At 27.6% G+C, this 25,820-nt stretch overlaps 1 protein-coding gene across 1 annotated transcript; it reads left to right on the top strand.

Annotated features, from left to right (window-relative positions):
• Window positions 1–62: 62 nt before the first annotated feature.
• On the top strand, window positions 63–25,206 carry LOC127291280 (uncharacterized). The gene is made up of 6 exons (XM_051320332.1): window positions 63–253; window positions 4,321–4,454; window positions 10,666–11,268; window positions 18,908–19,124; window positions 20,310–20,447; window positions 23,651–25,206. The coding sequence occupies exons 1-6, from the start codon at window positions 76–78 to the stop codon at window positions 23,692–23,694; spliced, it is 1,314 nt and encodes a 437-aa protein (XP_051176289.1). The 5' UTR covers window positions 63–75; the 3' UTR covers window positions 23,695–25,206.
• Window positions 25,207–25,820: the final 614 nt, after the last annotated feature.

The following is a 25,820-nucleotide window of genomic DNA, read 5'->3' as shown; positions in this document are numbered from 1 at the left end:
GGCGTTTTAACGTTTGTAGTGATAGTGCTGAATTATTTCTCAGTTTTTTGTGCCTGTTTTTAAGAGTGATTGAAAATGGCAGAAAACACGCACGCATTTGTTCAATATTACTCGGATAAATCGACAGATATAGTCGAGATTGGACAATTTGAGAATTGCAATGTCGTAACAGGAAAAAAAGCTCAAGTGAAATGGTTCAACGATCAAACGAAAAAAAATGAACACTACACGGCCTATATTCATTTTCTAGGAAGTAAGTATTTAATATTAATGAATAAATTGATAAATAACATTACAGTGTTTTTTTCTTTCTTTAAATTTAAATCTGTAAGAATCTTTCGAAGTAGTATTTAGAAATTAATAATAAAAGACAAATTAGATTCAACTTGTTTTATTTAATTTTCATTTCATTATATTTCTTGGGTAAATATTATAAATGTAAAAAAGATTTCTCTTGTTTATAAATGTAATCGATAGTAATTTTTGTTTTTGAAGAAATACCTGCGACGATATTTGTTAAAGTGAAAGTTTTGATTCATGAAAGTTGTAAACATCATAATGAAAAACGTATTTATTATCTGAAAATCTTAAAATAATTTTTCTTGGTCTCTTGTTAACTATTTTCATAAATGGAAAAAAAATTTTAATTTCCTTACTAATAATCGATATTTAATTTTTCATATTCGATATGCATTTTAATGTATTGTAATATTTTTATGAATTTTGAAAAATAAATATTTCCAAATTGTTAAATAAAAAATCAATACTATATATCACATAAGAAAACGTTAGTATTCTCTACACATTTTTTTAAAAATAAAATTGTTAATAATAAAACAACACGCTATTGGGAAATAAAATTATTAAGGACCTTTATACCCTGAAATACAGACCTCCAGAAATAAGTAATTAATGAACGTTTAAATAACTGATAAAATATTATTAATTGTATTTTTTGAAAGAACGAATATAAATTTTCAAGAAAAAAATTTATTTATCTATACAATTTGCATATGATTAAAAATTTCTGTCATATCGCTTCTACAGAATTTTTTTAAAAATGATTTAATTTTAATGTAACATGGCTTATTATTTTCAGAAAATGATTCTCTACAACTTAACCATGGGGATTTTTAAACAATCAATCCGTTTAGAAAATATAGCTATTTTTAAAAAAAAATTTTTAATTCTTTTAAACAAATAGCCATATTTTCTAAACTGCTTGATTGTTTAAAAATCCTTACGGTTAAGTTGTAAAGAATCATTTTTTGAAGAAAATAAACCATATTACATTAAAATTAAATATTTTTAAAAAAATTCTATGAAAGCGATATGACAGAAATTTTCAATCAGATGCAAATTTTATAAACAAATAAATTTTTTAGGTTTTAAATTTTTTTTCTTTAAAATTTATATTCCTTCTTTCAGAAAATACAATTAATAATATTATTTCAATTATTTAAATGTTCATTAATTATTTTTTTCTGGAGGTCTGCATTTCAGGGTATAAACGTCCTTGAATAATTATCATAAATTTTTTTTTGTTATTTCTTAGTAATTCAGTTTGCTGTTCTTAATTATTCGATTTGTTATTAATAACCGCTTAAATTGAACAAATTATTAAAAAGCAGACAAAACAAGAAAGAAAGAAATATATTAAATGCTCTATTCTTTTTTTCAGACGATATTTTTATTAACTGTATTGTTTAAAAAAATATATGGAATAAAAGTCTTGAAAAATGAGTAAACAGACAGAATATAATCAGTGGCTACTTTGGATAATATAAATCACATATAGATATACATACTAATGTGAACGAAGTTGAAGTCCACAACGTTTTTGATCAACAATTGAAAAAAAAATATTTTTTTCTATTACAATTTATAAAAAATTTACACCAGAAATAAAAATTTACAATCATCTTTAACATCCATTTTAAAAATAAAAATGTTTTAAGCAAAAAATATCTCTTTATTTTTTGTTTGAAAAAATGTTAATTTTTTAAAAATCGTTGATAAACGTTGTGGACTTCAACCACGTCTAATGTGAGGAGAATGTGTAATAGATGTTTATTTTGGATATTTTTTGAACCCTTTCAAACAGTGAAATTTTTTTAAATTCAAAATTTATTTCTTTATTGAAGATCAAGATTATTTTGAACTTTTTTCCAACAGTTCTACTGTCATTCAAAAATTTCATTTCAATTAATAGAATTTAAAAATTATTTTGAATACACGAAACACGGGTCTCGGATATTATGTTTTTCTCGACTAGTTTTAACAATTACTATTGTTTCGACTTTTCTTTAAAAGATTGCAACCACATTTTAAGTATAAAATGCAACTTATTTTCATTTTTACAGTTTGAAAAATAACTATATAGACAAATCTTTCAAAAATTATTTTTACACAATTTTTTTAGAAATAATTAAATTTTTAAAATAAACCTATAATCAAAAATTTTGAGTACTTGAAATTTTCAAAAACTTAATTGAAAATAATTGATTTTATTAGAATTTTTAAAAAACAACTTGTAAAAAATTGTAATTGCAAATATCGAAAATAATAAATTTAAAGTTCAAAAAATGTAATTATCAAATCTCAAAAATTTTAATGAAAAATCCGTAAGTGTAAATTTTAAAATGAAAATTAATGTAAATTAGCTTTAAAAAATTGTATAAGAATATTTCTGAAAAAAGTAATTCTTACAATTTTCTTTTTTTCTAAATTGTTTAAAATTGAATTATTTTTAATATTTTCAATTACCTACTTCAAAAATAGATTCAATAAATAATAATAATGAAATTTCTTAGGATAATTTGAACATTTTTGTGAAAACAAGCATGAGGTTCCTAAAGTTGGCATCGATACTCTGCATCATAAACTATTCTTTGTTATTTTTAGTGATAATATTTTAATAAATTGCATCTCTTTCATTTCACCCAAAAAGTAAAAAAGCTTTTTAAGAGTACCTTTTTGCCTTAAACCTTGGGAAAAATTGAACGATTTTTTTCAGTTTCTCGAGAAAAATATTTTTCGATACTGAACATTTTCAGTGAGAAGAAAACCATGTGCGTTCTAGAAAGGTTCCAAAAATATTTTTTGAAGTTTTCATATACACAAAATAATGTTCTGAAATATTTTAAGATCAGGAATGTTCAAAGAATGTTCTGGAATATTATTTAGTAGACATGAAATATTAAAAAAAACATTTTATGAGCGTTTTTAGAACGATCATGGTTTTTTGCAATGGGTTACTGTCACGAAAATAACTTGTATTTAGAGATTATTTTGCTATCTTTAATTAGGCATTTTCACATTATAAAAATGTGTCAACTTCTGCAAATAGCAATATTCGATATTAAATTATTAAATTAATAATTATTAAAATAAGCACTGCAACTGTAGCAAACAAATTTTGAATAATTTCAAAAAACTTTTCACCCAATACTGAGATGGAGAAAAAACCTTCCGAAAATATGTATCATATTTCTCTCTACTAATAAAAATAGTTACTAATAATAGGTCGTATTATTTAAAAAATGTGTTGTCGATAAGCTAGACACAGTTTCTTGTGAACAAATTTTCTTTTGAACGTTTTGTGAAACGTGTTTTCTATAGTTTGTATGTTGCATAAAGAAATAGATTTAGTTATATTATGACATGAATTATAAAAATATTGAAAGAGAAATTTTTTTAAAAAATCTATTTTTCAAAACAAACAGAAAGTTTTTTATTTTTATGAATTGGTTAACAGGAGTCTAAAGAAAAATAATTACTTCACATTATTGATAATTATAACTTAGAAAAATCGTTTTAACAGAAACATTTTTTTGGCGTAAATATTTCAAACGCTTTTTTAAAACTTATGATAATTGTGAACAGTTTTTGTTAGATAAAAATTATGATTTTATGAGTTTAAGTAATTCATTTGAGAAATTCAGTAGAGAAGTATGTAAATTTCGACTTCATTCACAACGAAACAAAAAAAGTTATCTAGTGGGCAAAAAACCATCTTTGTTTTTAGAACGTTTCTATAACGTTTTTAGAATGTTTCATTTCTGTCAAATAAGGTATTAAGAACGTTTAATGTTTTTAAAACGTTTTAAATAAACTTTAAACGTTCTTAAAATGTAATTGAGCAAATATAAAACGTTTTAAAAACAAAGATGGCTTTTTGATCACTGGGTATACTTAACCCCAAATTGAAATTCAAGAATTACAAACATTTGTTATTATTTGTTACAAATATTATTTAAAAATGTATTTTTAGTTTTATAAATTTAAATAATTTTATACATTTGAAATATTAATTTACAGCGAGTGAAGCTGACATTGAAAGACAAATTCAAGAATTTGAAGATACTGGAAATAGGTTGAAGTTGCCAACTTCAAGAACTGTTCTATCTTTGGGCGGCAACGTTAGCGATGATGATTTACATTTAAAAGAGAAGGTAAAAATAAAACTATAATTATTATTTTTAATATGACACTCGCAGCATCTTTTCAAACTACTTAGCTATCCAGAGTAGACCATTTGTATAATGATGCAAAAACTAAAATTTTTTGCAAATGTCTAAACAATTAGTGAAACAAAATTTTACTTTGTAAAATTTATAACTGAAATTTTAATATATTGATTGATAATATTAAGGTATTTCGCTCACTTTTTTACTTGGAAAATTCGATTTTATTAAAATATGTGTTATGTTTCGAGTAAATGTTCCTTTAGGCAATCCTTTTTCCTCGTAAAAATTTTGCAACCCTTTGCTGTACCATAATTGAGATATTTGGATTTAAATTTTGATCTTTTAACAAAATTACATGTAAAGTTCAAAATTTGTATTCAAATATTTCAATTACCGTACGATAAAAGGTTCTAAAATTTTTACCTGAAAAAAGGTTTGCATAAAGGAACATTTACTCACAATTTCAAGAATATTTTAATAAAATCAATTTTTTCAAGTTTAACGTGAGCTGAATACCTTATTATGATAAATTACATTTCTGAAATTTAAATGCTTCAAATTATTTTATGAATTGTGACAAACATAAAAACTGCTGCCAAGTTATGTTTAAAAGGTTTTATCTGTCGTCACTTTGTGAACACTTTGCTTCCTCATAGAGAATGAAATAAACTATCTTAATATTTTACCTACTAATTTCATTACTCCACAATTTCACTACAAATATTCTATAAGTTAGGTACAATTTTATGTTTTTCTAAAAAAATCAAAGAATTTTTATTTTTGAAAATAGAATAACTCTGCCATTTTTTATCATAAAAGGTTCGTTAATAAGTCAATCGGTGCGTTTTTCAATACTCTACAAGGTAGTTATGGGTCCCCAGCACGACTTACATTAAAAAAATGGTTATTTTTAGTAAAATATAGTAATTAGTATAAAAACTATTGATAGTTTCGTTTTGTTTATGTTAGTAGATTTGTAAAAAAAACGCATTTGTGAAAGAAAATTTAATTAATTTAATTTTTTTGGTTTTAATTCTTGTCCCGCGTTTTTGCGTCATGGTATAGCCTTTTTATAAAATAGCATTTTTTTACATAAAAATAAAATCGAAACTTCACTCAATATTAGTTAAAAGCAAGAATAAGCTCTCCTAAGTGAATTACTAAGAGGGAAACTGCTTTCAGAAATAATTTTTTTGTTTTTCATACATCAAAAGCATCATATGTGCATAGGGAATCACAGAATCGTCATGGTATAGCCTTCAAATATTTCGCAATAAAAATAATGATTATTTATATTTTATGTCAACTGAAGTGTAGTAGTATTAGTTCAGTGAATATAATTAACGTAAATATGAAACAGATTGAAAATCGCCAATAAATTGTTGAAAAAATCAGTTTTTCTTGTGCGTCATGGTATAGCCACATCGTCATGGTATAGCCGTTTTGTCATTGCAAGGCTTTTCTCCATTGAACGGTGTGTTTCACTGAAGTATCTATAAGTGCACATAGAAAGTCAAGCAAAACAATTTGTTTTAAACATTGAACTTTAGGTAACTAATAAATAATTACATAAATTTCCATAAATTACTGCAGAAAGTTTCGTAAATTACCGCATAAATTTCCATATATTTCCATAAATTTCAAAAAAAAAATTTTTTTCAATTATGCTTGATAATAAATTGTTAATTACAGCATAAGTGTCCATAAATTACCGAATAAATTTCCATAAATTTCCGAAAAAAAAATTTTCATTTTTTTATTTCTGCTTGATAATTAATTGTTAATTAGAGCATAAATGTCCATAAATTACCGCATAAATTTCCATACATTTCCATAAATTTCCAAAAAAATTTGTTAATTTTTGAAATCCTATGTCAGAAATTGACATGAAAAATGATTTTTTCTTTCTCAATTTCCATCTGTCAGAAAATAATTTTTTAAAGAAATTGTAAAAACGTTACAATTATTTTTAAAAGCTGCATTGACTACTTATATAATTTATTTGTTTATAAAATTTATACAAAAAAGTGAAACTTTTACAAACAAGAATCTTAAACAATCTTCCTTTCCTTCATGTAAAATTGATTAGGATTCACAGTTTTTTCTAAAAATTTTACTTTTTTATAATTTATTTAAACAATAATTGTTAAATAATTATAATTTGCAATACAGAATATATATACGGATAATTATTATTTTATTTACCGGTAATTATAACATTAAAACTGACTTTATTTCACCCTATCTGGATAACATAGCCGCATAGTACGTACGCAGATATATGTGCAAATTGTTTATTAAGAATAATATAAAAATTATAAATATTTTGTCCGGCCCACCATGAATATTTCATTCTTGAACATCAACTTTGAAGATTCTATATCAACTTTTACTCAATTCGAAAAAAAAATTTTCAATAATAGAAATTACTAAATCATGCGCTACACGGAGAATCACCCTAATAATATCTAGAATAATCTGTAAAGATTTTTAATTTAAAAATTCAAGAAAGTCGTATTTTTCAAAAATTTTGATTTTTGAAACGTTAATAACTCTGAAAAAAATAACTCTAGAAAATTCGCCAATAGATTAAAAAATGCGCATTAAAAATCTCTACAAAATGAAAGGAAAATAACGCTAGGTGTCTTAACATTTTTTTGAAGTTAGGAATAAAAAACTTTTTTTGAAGAAATGAAAAACACGAAAAAAACATAGTTAGACTTGATGAATCTTGCTAAAAATACTTTTATTTTATGTCCCCCTGCGAGATCTACAATTTAAAAAAAATTCATGACCAAAGCACTAGTGCTTAGAAAACTGCGCTTTAGTCGAGTTTTTGACGCAAGGTGTTATAAAAATTTTTTTAAAAAATCATTTTTGAACTCCTGAGGTAGAATAATCAATTGTCAAAAAATCACAATAGAAAATTTTCACCAATAGAATGCTTCCTATGAGAAAGCAATAATTGTGCGAGCAAGAGTCTTCTTCGCTTCCTCAAGGGCTGTGCGAAAGACTCTGCATTCTCCGCTCCGGCGATGTGGTCGGTGGACATATTTTCGCCAGATAACGCCTTACACAAATAGCAGCTAGGGCTCTTCTTGCAGTCAGCAAACCTGTGACCAGCTTCTCTGCACTTAAAGCAAGCAGCTGATCTGTCCGCCACCTTGCATCCTCTTGCGAGATGGACATACCGGAGGCATCGATGACACCGGATGACCATCACACGTCGTTTGATCGGGCAGGACATAAAGCCGATCTTTATGCGTCCCAATTTCTCCAGCCTGTCCGCATCTTCTTGGTCGGTGACTACAACCGCGAGCTTCATCCCTCGACGGTTGGGTCCTAAGACCTTCAGCTTCCTGCTTCCTGGCTTCAAGAGTACTGCTTTCTGGGCGTCCCGGACTTCTGCTCCTTGGGTAAGGCAATCCAGGTCGCGGATCTCAAGAGTGATCTTTCGATCCACCGTCTGCACCTTTTCCATGCTTCCCACCGCTTTGATGACCTCGGCGGTGAAGGCCTCCTTGTTGGACTCTGCTCCGATTTTAATCAACAGGTCTCCTTTCTTGGTGGGTCTTGCTGCCATGATTGTCGTGTGGCTGGTGTCGGGGTTTACTTCCTTACGAAGCTTCCCTAACACGTCAGCATTCGTTTTGTCCGAAACGACTCGGATCACCACGGTTGATCCTCTCGAATCTATCTTCTTCCTGGGCTGCTTAGGCTTTCGGTACCTCCTTCGCCTTAATTTCCTTCTTTGTTGGAGGTGTATCCTCTTTCTTCTTTTTGGCATTGGCCTCTGGGCTGCCAGTGCCTCGTTTCCGTTTCTGCGCCACCAAGACAGCGCGTTTTATCTCTCGGGCCTGGATGCGGTTCTGTTTCTCGACCCTGATCCTTCGATTTTCTCCTGCGAAACTCATAGCACTCAGCATACGTTCGTCACCGTTATCCGCTTTCTTGTGCTTGTTGTTCGCTTCTATAACGAGTTCCTGAAGAATTTTCAGTCCGTCCTTGATTGTCCTATTGACGTTCTTTTGTATGTCGCAAGATTTTACCATCTTTTCGACTTCCTCTCCGATCCGTTGATAATGTAAAACATTTATAATTCATTCAGTGAAGTAACTAGTCATATTAATATGATTTAGGCGTTTAGCAACCGGGAAAATAGGAAATTTAGCTCGACTGTAAATAACCCAGGAAATTAACTGAATTTAAAAAAATATCCGTGAATTTTGGAAAAGTTTGGCTTCTCGTTAAAATGGTCAAAAAATTTCGATTTAAATTGAATTTTTTCCAACAAAAGCAGTGCTATAGCTTGGAAGATGTGTTGCTTATAATACCTTTTAAATTTTCAGAGTGTATCTTTTGCCATATTTTATGTTAAATTGTTTATAAATAATATATTTAAATATATATGAGTGATTCTTCAAAAAAAGTCATTTAGCATGTTCTCAAGATTTTCTAAATAATTATAATTTTGTTTGGAAAATACCGAATCATATTTCATTTTTTAGTACTTTTTCTGAATATCGTACAAGAAAAAGTTGTAAATCTTTACTGTTTAATGTTTTTTTTTTCTAATTTTACCACTTAAAATGTAGGTTATCTAACATGTCCTCAAACCAATCTTCCAACACATAAAATAATTATTAAAAGCATGAGAATAAATATTTCATAAATTTTTTTTTGAAGATTTTCCAAAATATAAATATAATATTTCTTATAGTTTTTGTAAATATAGAAAATGAATTTTGTCGCCCAGTCTCGCGTCACTCCTATGACCTGTTGAATATTACATAATATTTCCGCTATAAGTAAAGTTATTTATTAATTAATGTGACAAATCTTGGTATTAACATCTCTTTCGTAATTCTACATAACATTTTTAAAAAAAAATTATTATTGGAATTTAAAAAAATAAAAATTCAGGAATTTTCAAAGATTCACAAGCTAAGGCGTCAATTCTCTGACTCAAATTAAAAAAAATTAAATAGATTTAAATTGTTCTCAATTTTTTTAGTATAAAGTTATCATATTCGAACATGTTAGGATAATCGAAATTTGAGGAAAATCATTTGATAATGAAATAATATTAAAAAAGTGTTGGAATCATCATTTCTGTGGTTCGCCATTAATTGAACCGCCGGATCGTAGAAGGGCATACGCGCAATGTATTTTAAATGGCGCGTGTGCGCTTCTACGATCCGGAGGTTCAATTCCTCTGATTCCTTTGAATAAAAATTCAGAATTTAAATGACCATCAATTGTTTATAAACTGTCACTAAAAAATCAACCTAAAAATTTTGAAAAGTGATCGCTGCTGTTTAGAAAATGTCTTATTCTCGTAAATTTTTCAAAATAAAATAATAAACTGTTTGTTAATTTATAATACCTTGACAAGTGAAATAAAAAAAAAATTTTTTTGTCCTACCTGCACGGAAAGTATGTATGTCATTTCGGGCACTTAGTGCGGGCGCAAAATAATACATTCTCGTCTGGGGGTGGGGTAAGCAGGCGGAAAGGTATTTTGCGCTCGCATGTTGATTTCTTTTTTTTTCTATAAAAAGTGAAAAAAAATTAGAATAATACAATATATCATTATCTTTTATTTTATTCGTTATTAAATATATGTAGCTTATTATTCACAACCCAAATTAATTTATGCATTCGTAGAATAAATATTCTGTTCTAAATAAATAAATATTATATTCTTAAAATTGTTTTCTTTTTTTTGATCTCCAAAATTCTAATAGTATGTTGACTTTAAAGTGCCATCACATCTTTTCATATAATTTAACTTTTTACTATAATGAGCAATTAGCTGTTCGAGCCCTCAATGCCATACTTTCCATGCAAGTAGGACAAAAAATCATGTTCGCACCAAAGGACGCAAAAAGTGATTGTGGCTCAGGCGAGAGTGGGGCAACCTCGGCGACCCGAAGCACCCGAGGCAAAGCCTCGGGTGCTTCGGGTCCCCTCGGTTGCCCAATTTCGCCTTCGCCGCAATCACCTCCTTTGCGCCCTTGATACGAAAATAACTTTTTTGGCTAAGGCAGCGACTACATTGGAAAGTAGATGTGCTGCATGGTATTTGAATTGAAAAAACCACACAAAAAATCAACACTTGTAAATCATTCAATTATTTAAGTTTTAAAAATTTGACTGCAATCACTAAATAATTTTATTTTTTTATTGATTCCAGAAAGCAAAAATTTCAGCGGCAAAAACTAGAGTTAAAGATGAAATCTTGAACGAGTACTATAAGAATAATACATTGTTAAAAGACAGAAAAAAGCTTAGTCTTGATGACGAGATAGAAGAGGAAACTGAACGTGAAGATAATGAAAAATCTAATACTCAAGAAGATAATATTCAGAAATCTAAGGAGATTAGTTTGGACAGTCATCATGAACCTGCTAATAGCAAAAGATTAAAAGTCAATCACCCAGTAATAACATCAAATGTTTTGATTTCTTGCGGAAACAATGCTATACCTGGAACAAGTAAACACAAAAATAAAGAATCTATAATGAGTCAAGATAAGAATCCACAATCTGAAGTCGGCCAAAAAAAAAATGAAGTACTTGCAATGCGTCAAGGTGAAAATGCTGACTCTGGAATCAGTCGTAACATAAATCCAGAACTTGAAATGGATCATCGCGAAAATGCAGAACATGCAATAGGTCAGGACGAAAATGAAGAACCACGAATAAATCAAAATGCAAATGCTGAGCATCAAATTAATGGAAGACCTCATGCAGTTAGGAGAATAAAATTGAACAAATATGATGTCTACAATAATCAGGTAATGATAATCTGGAATATTTTATAAACAATCACGGCACTTTGTGCAAAATTTTTAAATTCTTGAAGAAAAAGTTTTTCAGAAGTCACTTCAAATTTTTACCCTCGATAAATTTGCCATTTTCTTCATAAAAATTATTTGCTGATTAAGGGGACATTCCAGTTTAAAATGGGTAAAAAGAAGGCTTTTTTAGGATGTATTTTTAAAAAAACCATGACATTTATTCAGAAATTTTTGTTTACATGTTATAAACAACTTATTAAATAATATAAAAAAAATTTTTTTCCACTTTTAGTCCAAGATGCCGGAGCTGTACAACATTTTCAAAAATGTTCATTTTTCATGGGGGGAGTGATTCCAAGATTTCCAAAACAGATAGAGACATAAAATAAAAAAACATTTTCTTCGTTAGATGATTCTCTATGGATGGAACCTCAAAAAAGTGAAATTTTCGTTCCCTTATTTTTTTTAGAGCACTTTTTTCCCAAAACTTGAAAAAAACACACGTTTTTATTCAAAATTTATGCTATAGAAAAGACGGAAATGGAAAATTTTACAGTTTTCGAGGTTCCGTCCATAGCCATGATGATTGTGAATTAAACGCAGTTTGGTTTTTGAAAATCGGTTGAGTAGAACTCGAGATATCACTCCCCCCAGTTCAAAAAAAGACATTTCGAGAAAAACGCACTTAAAGTTTTTGTTAGGCAAGTTTGTATATTTAACCATCAAAATGGCGGATCCAATATGGCGGACGACTTTTTTAAACAAGCGTCGGATTTGCTTGAAAATCGTTACTCGGAGGTTTTCGGGGTCGCTGAGTACGAATCCGATGTCAGTTTTTAAAAATTCAAAATGGCGGATCCAATATGGCCGACGACTTCTTTAAACAAGCTTCGGATTTGCTTGAAAATCGTTACTCGGGGGTTTTCGGGGTCGCTGATTACGAATCCGATGTCAGTTTTCCAAAATTCGAAATGGCCATAATGGGTCTGCCATTTTGGTTTTTAAGAAACTGACATCAAATTCGTGATCAGCGACCCCAAAAACCCCTGAATAACGATTTTCAAGCAAATCTGACGCTTTTTAAAAAAATTCGTCCGCCATATTGGATCTGCCATTTTGAATTTTTGAAAACTGACACCGGATTCGTAATCAGCGACCCCGAGTAACGATTTTCAAGCAAATCCGACGCTTGTTTAAAAAAGTCGTCCGCCATATTGGATCCGCCATTTTGAATTTTTAAAAACGAATACCGGATTTGTAATAAGCAATCCCGAAAACCCACGAGTATCGAATTTCAAGTTAATCCGATGAATTTTAAAAAAAAGGTCCGCCATATTGGATCCGGCATTTTGAATTTCAAAAATGTTGATATTTAATTTGCAATCAGTAACCTCATATTCATTTATGTGTGTCTTTTTTGGAAAAGACAAATGAGGAAACATTTTGATCACTCGATTGCGTTCTAGTAATCCGTGCACAAAAAAATCTTTGACATGGCGTAGAATATACAATTATAACTTTTGTTTTACTTCGAATTTTGCAATAAACTTTTAGGGGAGTATTCTAGAGACTATGAGGAACCCGAAAATATAAAAAAAATCAATTTTTTCACATTTTGAACTGGAAAGTCCCCTTAATTGCTGCTATTTTTCTCAGTATCTTTAAAACAAATAATATTTTTTATTTATTATTCAATACTCAGAAAATTAGTTTCATTTATTAAATACATATTTTGATAAAATTATCATTGGAAAGTTATTAATTTTTAAATTACTTTAAGAGTAAAGCTATCTTTAAATTTATTTATTTTGTAAGCAAAAGTATATAGTGTAACGTTACATTAGCCATATTTAATTAAAAATTTTCTTCCTCTGCATCATGTAATATCAAATTCATTAAGTACATCTAAATTTTATACTTCTGTACTTTCCAAATACTTTAATTTTTGTCTTTCTGAAGTTTAATGTTATCTAATCTATGATAATTAATTTTCCAAATTCTATAAACTTAATTTTCAGTTACATTAAAAGAATTGAGCCAGTTTATGCAAATTAAATTTTAAATACGTCTTTGTAGAATCATAAGAAATTTTTTCACATTTTGAACAACATTTATAGTTGCATTTCAATTAAAATTACAATTTTTTGTCATTAAGAAGTAATTGTTAAATTTTAGGCTATATTACTTTAAATTAAAAATTTTTATTACATTGCAATCAAAGTTCTTTAAAATGTTTAAATTAAATTATTTGCGCCATACCTTCGATATATATATATATAAATATTTTAAAACGATAAGAATAAAATTTAAGGACAAATTAAGCATTTATGGGGGATTCTTCCTCAATCGTCCCAGCCAAAAAAAAGTTCTTGGATTGACTTGATACTTTGGTAAATTGTTGTCCTATTTGAAAGTAACAAATCCCTAAAATATTAACTCTTTAAAAAAAAATTGCAAAAAGTAGTGGGGGTTGAAGTTTTTTCGTTTAAGGTGACACTATCATTTTCAAATCACTGTAACTACGACAAATCTTTATGGATTTTAATTTTTATATAATGAATTTTAAAGCATTTTTTATGTACTTTTCAACGATTACAACGAAATTTTGGAAAAAAAATTTTTCACCCCCTTTTTTTCAAAATTAACTCTTATTTTTGAATTTTCATTCCTTTGGGTATTTTTAATTTTTTTTATTTTACTCTCATTAGAAAGCTGAGGTTTTTTCCAATGAGTTATGTAAATATAAAAGTGGGACAAAAAGAAGTTTGCGAGAAAAATAATATTAAATGACGCGGCGCGTCCAATCCATGGACGCAGTGGGCCCTGTCATAGCAAGTCGTGCCTATTTTACTTCAGTAATAGCTCTCTGCATTATACAGGGTTGAGACTGTCATTAAAATAGTGCCAGCATTACTGTTACTGAAAAAAATTTTTAATTTGGAAAATGATAAACTGAAGTTATTGCTAAATTGGATATTGTTTTTTTGATATGAAATTATTTATTTTTGTAATATTGAAAAACCTCTTTAAAATATATACTTGGGAGCAATTTAGAAAGATTGTTTTGAATTTAAAAAATGAATTGATTTTTAATTTAAAGAATGTCAAATTACTTTTTAGATTGTTTTTTACATTTTTTGGTGACTGTTTTTTGTTGAGAAACTCGTAAAGGGATTTTTTTAGTTTTTTTAATGAAAATGTCATATTCGGAAGCCCGCGAATATTTTTTTAATTCAAGCTTACCTCCCCTTTAGGCATAAAGGAATGATATTGAAGTGTGCCTTGTACAGTTTGAGCGTTATCGAATCTGTTATTTAAATTTTGAGCAGCCTCAACATGAGCGTCTTTGCTACTGTAAAAAGTTAGCGTTTCTTTACAATATTTTTGTGACCAATCAAAGAGAGCTTTGGCAGTTAGAATTCGATTCTCTAATGAGCATTGGAGACTGTAACGAGCAGCATTTCTTTTTATATTTGCTCCAATTCCATCACAGGGGCTGTTGCCATGAGCTGTAGCATGGAAATGCCATTCAGCTAATATTCTAAAATCTGTCTGATGAGCCAAAAGATTCGCGAAATTATTTTTGTTTTTAAAATGCTGCCCAGCACCATCCGTAAAGTAATATAACTTTTTAGGATTAAAATTGGTTTTTAGATAAGTAATTAAAATATTTTGGTATACGTAAACGGCAACAGTATCGTGAGTCAAATTGTCGGATATTATTGCTATACTCTTGTGCTCTAGTTTTTCAAATTGTTTATTATAAATAACCACTGTAAATATAGTGGCTTGGTCATTATTCCAATGAAAAGACTGAGCAGCATTTTGTAAAACAAAAGCATAATTCTCTGCAAAGTCACAAGTAATTAAAAATTCGTCATCTTGCAGAGAATATTTTAGACTGTTCATAAACGATGATTGCTCTTTTGCAATAAAATGATGTGACTTTAATTTATTCAATTTTTGGCAAAGTTCATTTACAAATTCGTCTGTGCTCATTACAATGGTATTTAAAGAGCATCTATCTGTTTGTGTCCATGAATCAAATTTAATTTCATCGATTTCATTTTCTTCAAAATATTCAATCAAATTTTCTTTAATTTTTGAATCATCAGGACAGTTCTGACAGCCTTCTAAATAACAAGTACTTGTTGGATTAGAACAAATAAGAAGATTTAAACAATCGTAATAATTTTCATAAATTACTTCGGGATCATTTGTCAATGTTTGAATATCTATGCTATCTAGCATTAATCTTACATTTTCATGGTACACGCAGACGCAAACGGTATGAGTTCCGCTGCTGCCTGCTAAAACGCAATTTGCTGGCCTCAATTGAGCAAATTTTGAAAAGCTTAAGGAAACATCTTTATACTCAGATGTAAAAAGAGAGTATAATTCTTTAAGATTACAAAGTATTAATCTTTTTTGGACATGCTCTCGACTCCCATCGCTTTTACGAACTGATATAAAGTCTTTTATTCCTGGTAATAAGCGACTATTATCATCTCGTTGATAAAAATTTGTTACCAAAATTTCTTTGTCAGAATCTAAAGGTTTTCCTTTTCTTGCAGCGGGAAGTGCTAAAATCCCCATCTCTGAAACTAACTTTTTTGCAGTTCTAACGTTGCGTTCGGACGCACCAAACATCGACATAATTTTTTGCCTGCCCAAAGATCTTGGAGCAAGCGTAAGAAGCTGAATTTTTTTAGCTATATTAGAAGTTGATTTAAATTCTTCAATAATTGTTTCTAAAACTTCAACGGCTTCTTTATGATATAAGTAACCGCATTGAGGTTTTGAAAAAGATACGAAATCGTTATCTTTATCATCATCAAAATCTTCACTTTCATTGTCACAAGAATTAATATTACAAGCAACAGTATCGGATGAATCTAAATCAGAAGAAGCTATATTAGGAAAAGAAGAATTCAATTCTGAATTTAAAACACCTTGAACAGATTTTAATTTACCGAGCTCTTTTCTGCATTTAGAACAAATTTTTGAAAATTCTGGTAATGTCGGAAATTTTTCTCTGATTTTACTCGAAATTTTAAGCAAATCATTTGATTTGTGATTCTCTTTTCCAAGAGGATTTGCACATTCATTCCTCCAAACAAGTTTGGAGTCTTTTTTGACTTCTGCCATTTAAAGAAAGATAGTATTTTTAAATATACTATGCTTATAAATATAAATAAAATCAAAAATAGAAATAATCGTTAACTTGCCTTGAAAAAACTTACCTTGAAACACAATATGCACAAAATAAATTGTGAAAGCAAATTATTTGAATACAGTCTTGTTTCTTATATTCGCAGAGATCAATGTTATTTTCGAGTTACAGAAAAATCATAAACCATCTAGCGAAAAGTCGGGGAACTAGTAAAAGCGAGGGAAACATTTGAAAACGACAAAACAATAATATGTAGACAATTTAATTAAAGAAATATTTAAATTTCACTACTATTAATTAATTAATTTATGCACGCAATTATTTATTTATAAACTTATTTTGAAAAGTAAACATTCATAAAATAATATAATATACATAAATTTAGAATAATTTATATAATAAACAAAAAATATAATGAAAATATATAAATGTAGAAAATTTTTATTTTATTTATTAATATTCAATTGCACTAATAATCAAGTGAAGTTAATAAAATGATGTTCCATCAACAGCTTTAATACTGAAAGGTAAGAAAACAGGACGATAGGGCCTTCTGCGTCCATGGTTTGGGCGCGCCGCGTCATTTGATATTATTTTTCTCGCAAACGAAAAAACTTCAACCCCCACTACTTTTTGCAATTTTTTTTAAAGAGTTAATATTTTAGGGATTTGTTACTTTCAAATAGGACAAAAATTTACCAAAGTATCAAGTCAATCCAAGAACTTTTTTTTTGGCTGGGACGATTGAGGAAGAATCCCCCTTATTTGGATTGAAATAATTGATGATTTGACATATTTTCAATCACTTCAATATATTTAAATTTAAAACATTGTAATTAGGTATCATTATGGAGTGTTACGTTTTATAAAAAAGTTGTTTATTTTTAACCTAGGTTTCGTCGTCGGGTTTAGACCATAGCATAACATAAAGTAATTACGCAACGTTACTTTTACATTTAGATTTAAGCCTATAAGTATAGAAAGATTTTTTCCTCGAGTTTACTTCCTGCTGCTGATTAAAAAAGCTGTAGGTCAAGTTACTCAGTTATCAAGTGCACTATAGAATTTACTATGGGAACACTAAATAACGTTTCTTTAAAAGGATAGAGATATATAATATTTAATCTAATACAGGCATTTTTCGACTTATTTTCCAAAAATTTGACTTTTTTGACTTTACTTACAAATATTATAGCAAAATACAACTTTCTTCAAGCAAATTACTTTGACTTTTATAAGGTAAAAAAATAACCAAATATTTGGAACTTTATTTTTGATTAATTTTTCTATATGATAAATAAATTTTCGAAATATTTAACTAAATATTTTTAAATAATTGAAATTTTATAAAATTTATGAAAATAAGTTTTCGAAAAATTTTAATTGCAAATTTTTGAAATAATTGAATTTTAAAAAATGAAAAATCAAAATGAAAATGAATGTAAATAAAAGGTATAATAAAATATTATTAAAAAAACTACTTTTTGAAATTTTTGTTATTATAATCTTTTAAAATTCAATTCAAAATATCTGAAAAAAAGAATTACATTAAATTTTTTTTTAAATCTAATTGTTTAGAACTATTATTAAAATTTTAAAGAAAGCAATTATTTTCAAAATTTTCAATTGAAATTCTCCAAAATACTTATTAAATTTTCAAGTTGTCTAAAAGTTTAATTATTTTTGAAGACTGACATTACACCTATCAACAAAGAAATATAAGAAAATTTTTTTAAAATGTGCTTTATTATGGATTTGTGTTTCAAATTTAATGAATTTTAATTATTTGGAAATTTTTTAATTATTTGTAATTAAAAAATCTATTATCATTCAAAATTTTTGTTTAAAACTAATTTTAATTTTTTTTATTTTATAATTTTTAAAAATAGTATTATTTTCAATATTTTGGATTATATATTTTTAATAATTCATCTTTATTACTTTAAAAATTATTTAAAATAATTGATTCAGTGAAGAAGTTTAGTTAAAATTCTTTTCAATTTTAAAAATCGTTAACTTTCAGAATGATTGAAGTTGAAATTTTTAAAAATTATTTAAAAATTCTTGTAGAAAAAGAAACAGCAAACGTATTTAAATTTTTTTACTTAACAAAATTATTTAATTTTTGATTAATTGAAGTTATTAATCAAGGAAAAATAACATAACATTTTTGTGATACTAAGGAATAGTATAAACGACTTTGTTTTGTCTTTTTTAAATTTCCAATTGACTAAAACGACTTTTTTCGAGTCTTGAAGTCGATCTGAAGACTGTATATATTGTCTCATGATGATCATTAGTCCAAATTATAATGCTAGTTATGTGTCCTGACGTGTGACTTTTTGCTCAATGACTGACAATCCGTATTGTTCAACATTTTCCTGGAATTGTAAGATAACTGACAAAGGAATGTAAAATAATACAAAGAAAACATTTATTTTGACAATATTTTTACATTTTCAGACGTATCTTGGTGGAGGAATAATGATTTTAACCGAAGATTGGAATGATATTAAACGTTCAAGAAGTAATGGATGCTTTATAATAAATTTAGCACTTTGTATTTGGGGCGACGATTTAAAAAATATGTGCTTGGATGAAACAAGGGCTGGTCCCCGCGATGAAGAACAAGTTCAAGTTCGGACACAAATTCCAAACAAAATGATTAGGGCCATGGAAGGTAATTACAAAATATAATTATGTATGTAAATTTTTAAAATGCAGTAGTAAATTTGGGTGTTCTACTTTATATATTCTTTTAAATTTGAGACGTCTAGAATTAAGCAAAGTTACAATTAATATAAAACGTTAAAGTAAATCAATCATAAAAGTAATTTGTCTAAATGTTTTTCCCTATTTTACTTCATCGAATCAATATTTCTCAAATGTACAAAATTGATAAATAATTAAAACTGTTTCATTTATAATTATAATGAACTCAAAATGTAAAATATCAGTGATATAAAGTAAGCCTATCAGTTTATTTCGAATTCGAAATATAAAACTTTATGTTACTTATTTTTTAAAATTAAAACTCATTTAGGGCTTAAACGTATGTTAAATATGTATATGGAGGAATATTTCAAATTTAAAGTTATCTTTAATTTGAACTCAAAATTTTATTAACTACTAAAGTTTGCAAAGTTAATGCTTGCAAAAGCGGGGTGTAAGTTGAATACTAAAAAAATTATTATTCAATAATTAGTTACAATTTTCCATCAATGTAACACTTGAATTTGATAACTTAATAGGGTTTTAATTAAATAAAAAAAACTTCATGAAATTTGCATTTACAGTTTTTTAGAAAATAAAGTTTAAAAACTTTAACTTGATTTTGATTTTTTACAGATTTAGAGAATATAAGTTTTAGAAAACCCTAATTATTTCAAAAAATAAAATTTCTGAAATATATTTAATAATCCTTAAACGAAATAAATGTACAAGATAATGACGAAGTATTTACTAGAATTCATCGAGAAGTGATCTCTTAAATACTTTGGCATATATTAGGGTGTCTAACAAGGGTTGAAAAAAAATTTACTGATTCTTGACTTTTTACTAAATTCATAATAAATTAATTTAACAATATATTAACTTCTATTTATACTGAAAAATGGTAATAAAAATCATTTTAAGTCTTAATAGATCAATAAAAAATGAGAATTTTTGAATAAATTAATAGAAATTTATCTGACTTTGAATGATAAAAAAAAATCCTCTACAATTTTCCCTGACTGTCAGACACCCTAATAAAAGCACACGATTTGTATAAGATGAAATGACCATAATTTGAACATTCATAAAAAAATTTTCTGCTATTTCACTTAATAAATAAACAATCCTTTTCTTTATTTCAATATCATAGAAGTGTATAAAGATAGACTAATAAAACAAGGAGCAAAAGGACAGAAAAAATTAAAGGAATTGGTTGGTAGAGTAAGGAAGACCTTAACGTCGAAAATAAACGACCTGAATAAACCTAAAAATAGAAGAGAGAGAATTCGTAAGTTAAATTATATTTTGTAATATTTTATTTTAACATTTCCATGGATGATTTGTTCTTTTTAAAAATTTTGTTTGTACATTCGTTAAAAAAATTTGTTTAATTTTTTTGCTTGGAAATTTGAGATTTTCAAAAAAAAATTCATACAAGGGAACAGAAACTGGGCACAATTCAGAACAGAATAATATATATGTATTTTTTGTCCTACCCGCACGGAAAGCACGTCATTTCGAGCACTTAGAATAGAGGCAAAGTATCACTTTGCATGCGCTTAGTTTACCCTCGAGGTGTAATGGAGATGCATTTTGGCATTTTTAAGAGAGAGCGGGCGCAATAATTATTTTCATACCAAGGACTCAAAGTAGGTGATTGCGGCGATGGCAAGATTAAGGGGGCACCCGCAGTTGTAACGCCAAAAAATAGACATTTTTCCCGAATTTTTTTCTCGTAAAGCATTAATTTTTTTAAAATATCTTTAATAATATTTAATAATATTTAATAATATTTTTTTACCTAAAAGTACATGCTTAAAAGTTGAATTTGAAAAAAAGAAATGTTAAAAGTAGGGGAGGATGGGGCAAGGATAGTTAGGTAAGATATTTTTGGATCTAGCGGTGAAATTTAAACTGGCATCAGAAAAAGAATAGTATCGTTCGAAAGCCTGTTTATTTAGCTACAATTTTGCTATACATTGTTTTCTTGTAGATTGCAATGCCTTCGAGATAATATTGGAAAAGTAAAAAAAAATTTTTAACTATCCTTGCCCCACTAGTGGGGCAAAGATAGTTGAAAATTTGTTTTTACTAAGAATGATACAAAAAATCATGAAATTTGATTTTCCATTGTTTCAAGGTATCGAATTATATTTGTCAAGACTTAACAATAAAAATTATTATTCTAATTAAATCGAATCATGTTTAATACAACTTAGCAGTTAAGGATGATAATTTTTATCAAAAAAACATGTTTTTTGTGAATTTTTTGAAAAACAAAAAAATTATTAAATCGCGATCCATAAAAAGTAATTAGCATTTCGTTTGCAATTAAAAAATTGTGTTAGCCAGACATTACCTTGTCATAAGTATTACAACAAGGCACTAACTAGTTTTGCCCCGTGAGCGCTTTTTTCGAATTATCACAAATTTTTAGTACAAAAAAATTTTTTTTTTAAAAAACGAATATGATATTCGTTTTCAGCACAAAATTTTACACCAGAAAACATTTACGCAACCAAATATATTTAATAAATTATATCCGCAAAAATAAGATTGAATAATAAAAATAAGGTGAAAATATTTTAGCAAAACTGAGAATTAACACAAATGGGCACGTAGCTTCTACAAATAGTGTCCCCGCAAGCTCAAATTTTTACTGTCGTCTTTTGGTGTTAAGACGAGTGTACATGATAAATGACCCGTTTTTTTGACGAGCCGTTTCTGTATTAGAGCCACTAACTATCCTTGCCCCTTAACTATCCTTGCCCCACTCTCCCCTATTAATTAGTTCTAAAGTTATGTTCTGCTGAAGTGACGTCCTCCTGGAAAACATGGTTTGCGGTGACCAACAGTACGGAAATTTGATTCGTCGGAAATCAAAAATTGCAACGAATTTACATATATTGAAAGATTATTATCTAGTCCTTGTTCAAAGAATTTATGAAAAAAAATATTTGACAAAATGGCGACCTGTCAAAGTTGAACGTTCAATTTTCATAAAAAAAGGTCGTTTTGCAGCTGTAAAAAGAAAAGTTTTGCTTAAAAAAATCAATCCTTCGATCAAGGACTAGATTGTTGAAAAAATATGTAAAATTTCGAGACAATCGGTTCAGCAGTTTTTAAGTAAGAATAGTTTATTTATTTTGGTATGTAGGTTGTTTATTATTATCCAATCATGACTTTTTTTATTTAAAGCTAATTTTTTAATACCACTTTTTTAAAAAGAAAGTTTTTATTGTGTTCATAATATGAATGCATTAGAATATGGAGGTAATATTACACTGTCCGACAAAATTCAACTTTTTTTTTCACACACGAATAAATCAATGATTTTCAGAAACTAGGAACAAAAAAAAGATACCCGTGTCTGGCCGTTTTGCTAGATCAGGTCATTTTTTGTTTTTTGGGGTAAAAACAACCCTTAATTGACAGGTGATAGGAAATCTTGTACAAATAAATAATTTTTTATGAAACCTGGTATCTCGGGGTTTTCCGGGTCGCTGATTACGAATCTGATGTCAGATTTTCAAAATTCAAAATGGCGGATCCAATATGGCGGTCGAAATTTATAAAAGTTCATCGAATTCACTTGAAACTTGTTACTTGAAGGTTTTTGGGGTCGCTGATAACGAATATGAAGTCAGATTTTGAAAATTCAAAATGGCGGATCCAATATGGCGGTCGAAATTTATAAATATTAATTATTTTTTATAAAACTTGGTGTCTAGGTGTTTTTGGAGTCGCTGAGTACGAATCTGAAGTCAGATTTTTAAAATTCAAAATGTCAGATTCAATATGGCGTTTCAAATTTATAAAAGTTCGTCGAATTCACTTGAAACTTGTTACTTGAAGGTTTTTGGAGTTGCTGATTACGAATTTGATGTCGGGTTTTCAAAATTCAAAATGGCGGATTCACTATGGTGGTCGAAATTTATAAATGTTATTATGTCATTATCAGCGACCTCAAAAACTCCTAGACACCAAGTTTTATAAAAAATAATTAATATTTATAAATTTCGACCGCCATATTGGATCCGCCATTTTGAATTTTCAAAATCTGACATCATATTCGTTATCAGCGACCCCAAAAACCTTAAAGTAACAAGTTTCAAGTGAATTCGATGAACTTTTATAAATTTCGACCGCCATATTGGATCCGCCATTTTGAATTTTGAAAATCTGACATCAGATTCGTAATCAGCGACCTGGAAAACCCCGAGATACCAGGTTTCATATAAAATTATTTATTTGTACAAGATTTCCTATCACCTTTCAATTAAGGGTTGTTTTTACCCCTAAAAACAAAAAATGACCTGATCTAGCAAAACGGCCAGACACGGGTATCTTTTTTTTGGTCCTAGTTTCTGAAAATCATTGATTTATTCGTGTGTGAAAAATCGTGTCGGACGGTGTTATTGATGAAAATTATAAGTTGATAAAAATAATATTAAATACAAACTGTTAAAAGAAATTTATTTTTTATTACAGCTGATGATGAGAGTGATGAAGAGGATGGCCTTGTCGAAGAATAAATTACAAGCCTCGAACTAAGTACCTAAATTAAGGAAAAGTACTTAATTTTAAAAAGAGTACGTAAAAGTACTTAAATTTGACCAAAACTATTTAAAGTACGTAATTTACACTAAAAGTACTTAAATTACGTAGTTTTTATTTAAAAAAAAGTTTTTGATATATCTATTTTTTAAGACTATTTATTTATATATATATATATATATATATAGTAATTAAAAATCAGGAAAAAGGGGTAAATTCAATTATATCTTAAAACACGGTAAATTATATAAGTCTCCTATGTATGAAATCATTAGAGTTAATTTTTCAGTGTAAAATAGAAAATAATTGTTTAATATTTGAGTAAAATTTACGGTTTTTAAAAATTTCATTATAAGTTTTTAAACAAAATTTTATCATTGTTTTTCAAAGTGTTGCTTATATTATAAAAATTAAATTTTTAACATAAGCTGACTAAAAATGTTACTTTAATATTAAAATTATTTTTAAAACTCATAAAAATAGGTATTTTAAATAAAATACATAAACTTGCTGCAGAAACTATATCACTAAATACATTTTTAAATTACAAATCATCATTTTGAATAATAAAAGTAAAAAATCTTGGTACGTAAATTAGTCCCCATTTTCTCCTCTTTTGTTACTTAAGGTACCTAATTTTTAATGCCAAAGCGAGTTTAAGGCCTGAAATTATCGTCGAAGAAATAGGTAACCAAAAATATAGGTGCTCTCGTTTTAAAGAAAATGTTTTCGGTTAGAAATTTGTTTCCATTATCAATGGTCTCATATACTACAATGTTTTTTCGGTATTTTATTAACACGTTCGCATAGAAAAATGTCGTTATTTTTATTTAAAGACAAAATTTTTCCAAAAATTTTACAAATAAGGTGAATGTCCCAATTTGGGAACACTGAATATGGAAAGCTTTTATAGTTATAAAAATTTTATCTATTACAAATATACACGAAATTAAATAAAACAAAATTTGCAACATTATTTTAAGGTGACTTTCGTTTTAATTTGCATTTATGTAAAAACTGTCCACATATTTTTTCATGTTCCCAAATTGGGACATTTACCTTACTGTGTAATATAAATTCTGTATATAAATTGGTGTATAAAATAGGAAAATTGAAGCAGCGCCAAATATTAATAATACTTTGTAATATTTAAGTAGTGTTTATGAATTCAGAAAATAACTTTTCAGCGTTTGTTTATAAAGTTTTATTTAATAATTTAAGTTTGTATTTTGTTTTGTAAATCAAAAAAAGTGATGTAAATTTAATTTAATTTTATTTCTCTCAAGTGATAAAATATGTTAAAATTGTCTAGTATATAAGAAAAGCACATAATAGCTGCTGAAAGTAAAATCTTTTTAATGTCAGTTAATAAATGTAATGTGATTTAAATAAGCTGCAGTCGAATGTACCTACATAAAATTATTTTATTACTGCAATATTGTTTTCGATGATAAAAATAAAAATAAAATTAAAAGTATGTAATTTCATTATTTGGTTGGTATTTTTTATGAATTTCAAGAAATTTATCACTCACATAATACAAATTTTTTAAAATTGCTTTCTCAAACAATATTTATATTATAATATCTTTTAGAGTTTTGAACCAATTAAATTGTAATTTTTAATCACTGAACAAAATCTTTATAGCTTCCGAAAAATGTAAGAATAATTTTTTTTACATTTCTTATTGTTTATTTATAATTTTTGTCAATTTACGAACGGAGACGACTGGGATGGTTCATATGTTTTTTTATTTGCATTTTTTAAAAACACTTGGATCAATCAGACTTTTGTTGTAACTGTTTTATTTTGTCAAATGGTTAATTTATCGAAAGTTATACTTCATTTATTATTTGTTTAAACAACTTATTCTTTTTATTTGATAACTTTTATTGTATTGAACCTAGAAAAACGCATTTTTTCCTAATTTTGCAATTTATCAAGCTGAATATAGTAACAGGTAAAGAATAAATATGCAATTATTATTTAAACCATTGTTTAAACAATTTATTATTGTTATTTACTAACTTTTTTTGCACTGCACCTGGAAAAACGCAGTTTTTTCCTAATTTTGCAATTTATGAAGCTCAAGCTGAATATAATA

The sequence above is a fragment of the Leptopilina boulardi genome, unplaced genomic scaffold (assembly GCF_019393585.1).
Source record: "Leptopilina boulardi isolate dan_hultmark-lab unplaced genomic scaffold, ZJU_Lbou_2.1 LbouV2_130, whole genome shotgun sequence".
In the NCBI taxonomy this organism is placed as follows: domain Eukaryota; kingdom Metazoa; phylum Arthropoda; class Insecta; order Hymenoptera; family Figitidae; genus Leptopilina; species Leptopilina boulardi.
The sequence above is the reverse complement of the archived record's forward strand: the minus strand, read 5'-3'. Positions and strand labels throughout refer to the sequence as shown.

Bases quoted from the DNA above. Each gene is read 5' to 3' on its own strand.
- LOC127291280 (XM_051320332.1), top strand. From the start codon at position 76: ATGGCAGAAAACACGCACGCATTTGTTCAATATTACTCGGATAAATCG. The intron at 4,455-10,665 runs GTAAAAATAAAA...TATTGATTCCAG, and splicing joins ATTTACATTTAAAAGAGAAG to AAAGCAAAAATTTCAGCGGC. The intron at 20,448-23,650 runs GTAAGTTAAATT...TTTTTATTACAG, and splicing joins AAATAGAAGAGAGAGAATTC to CTGATGATGAGAGTGATGAA.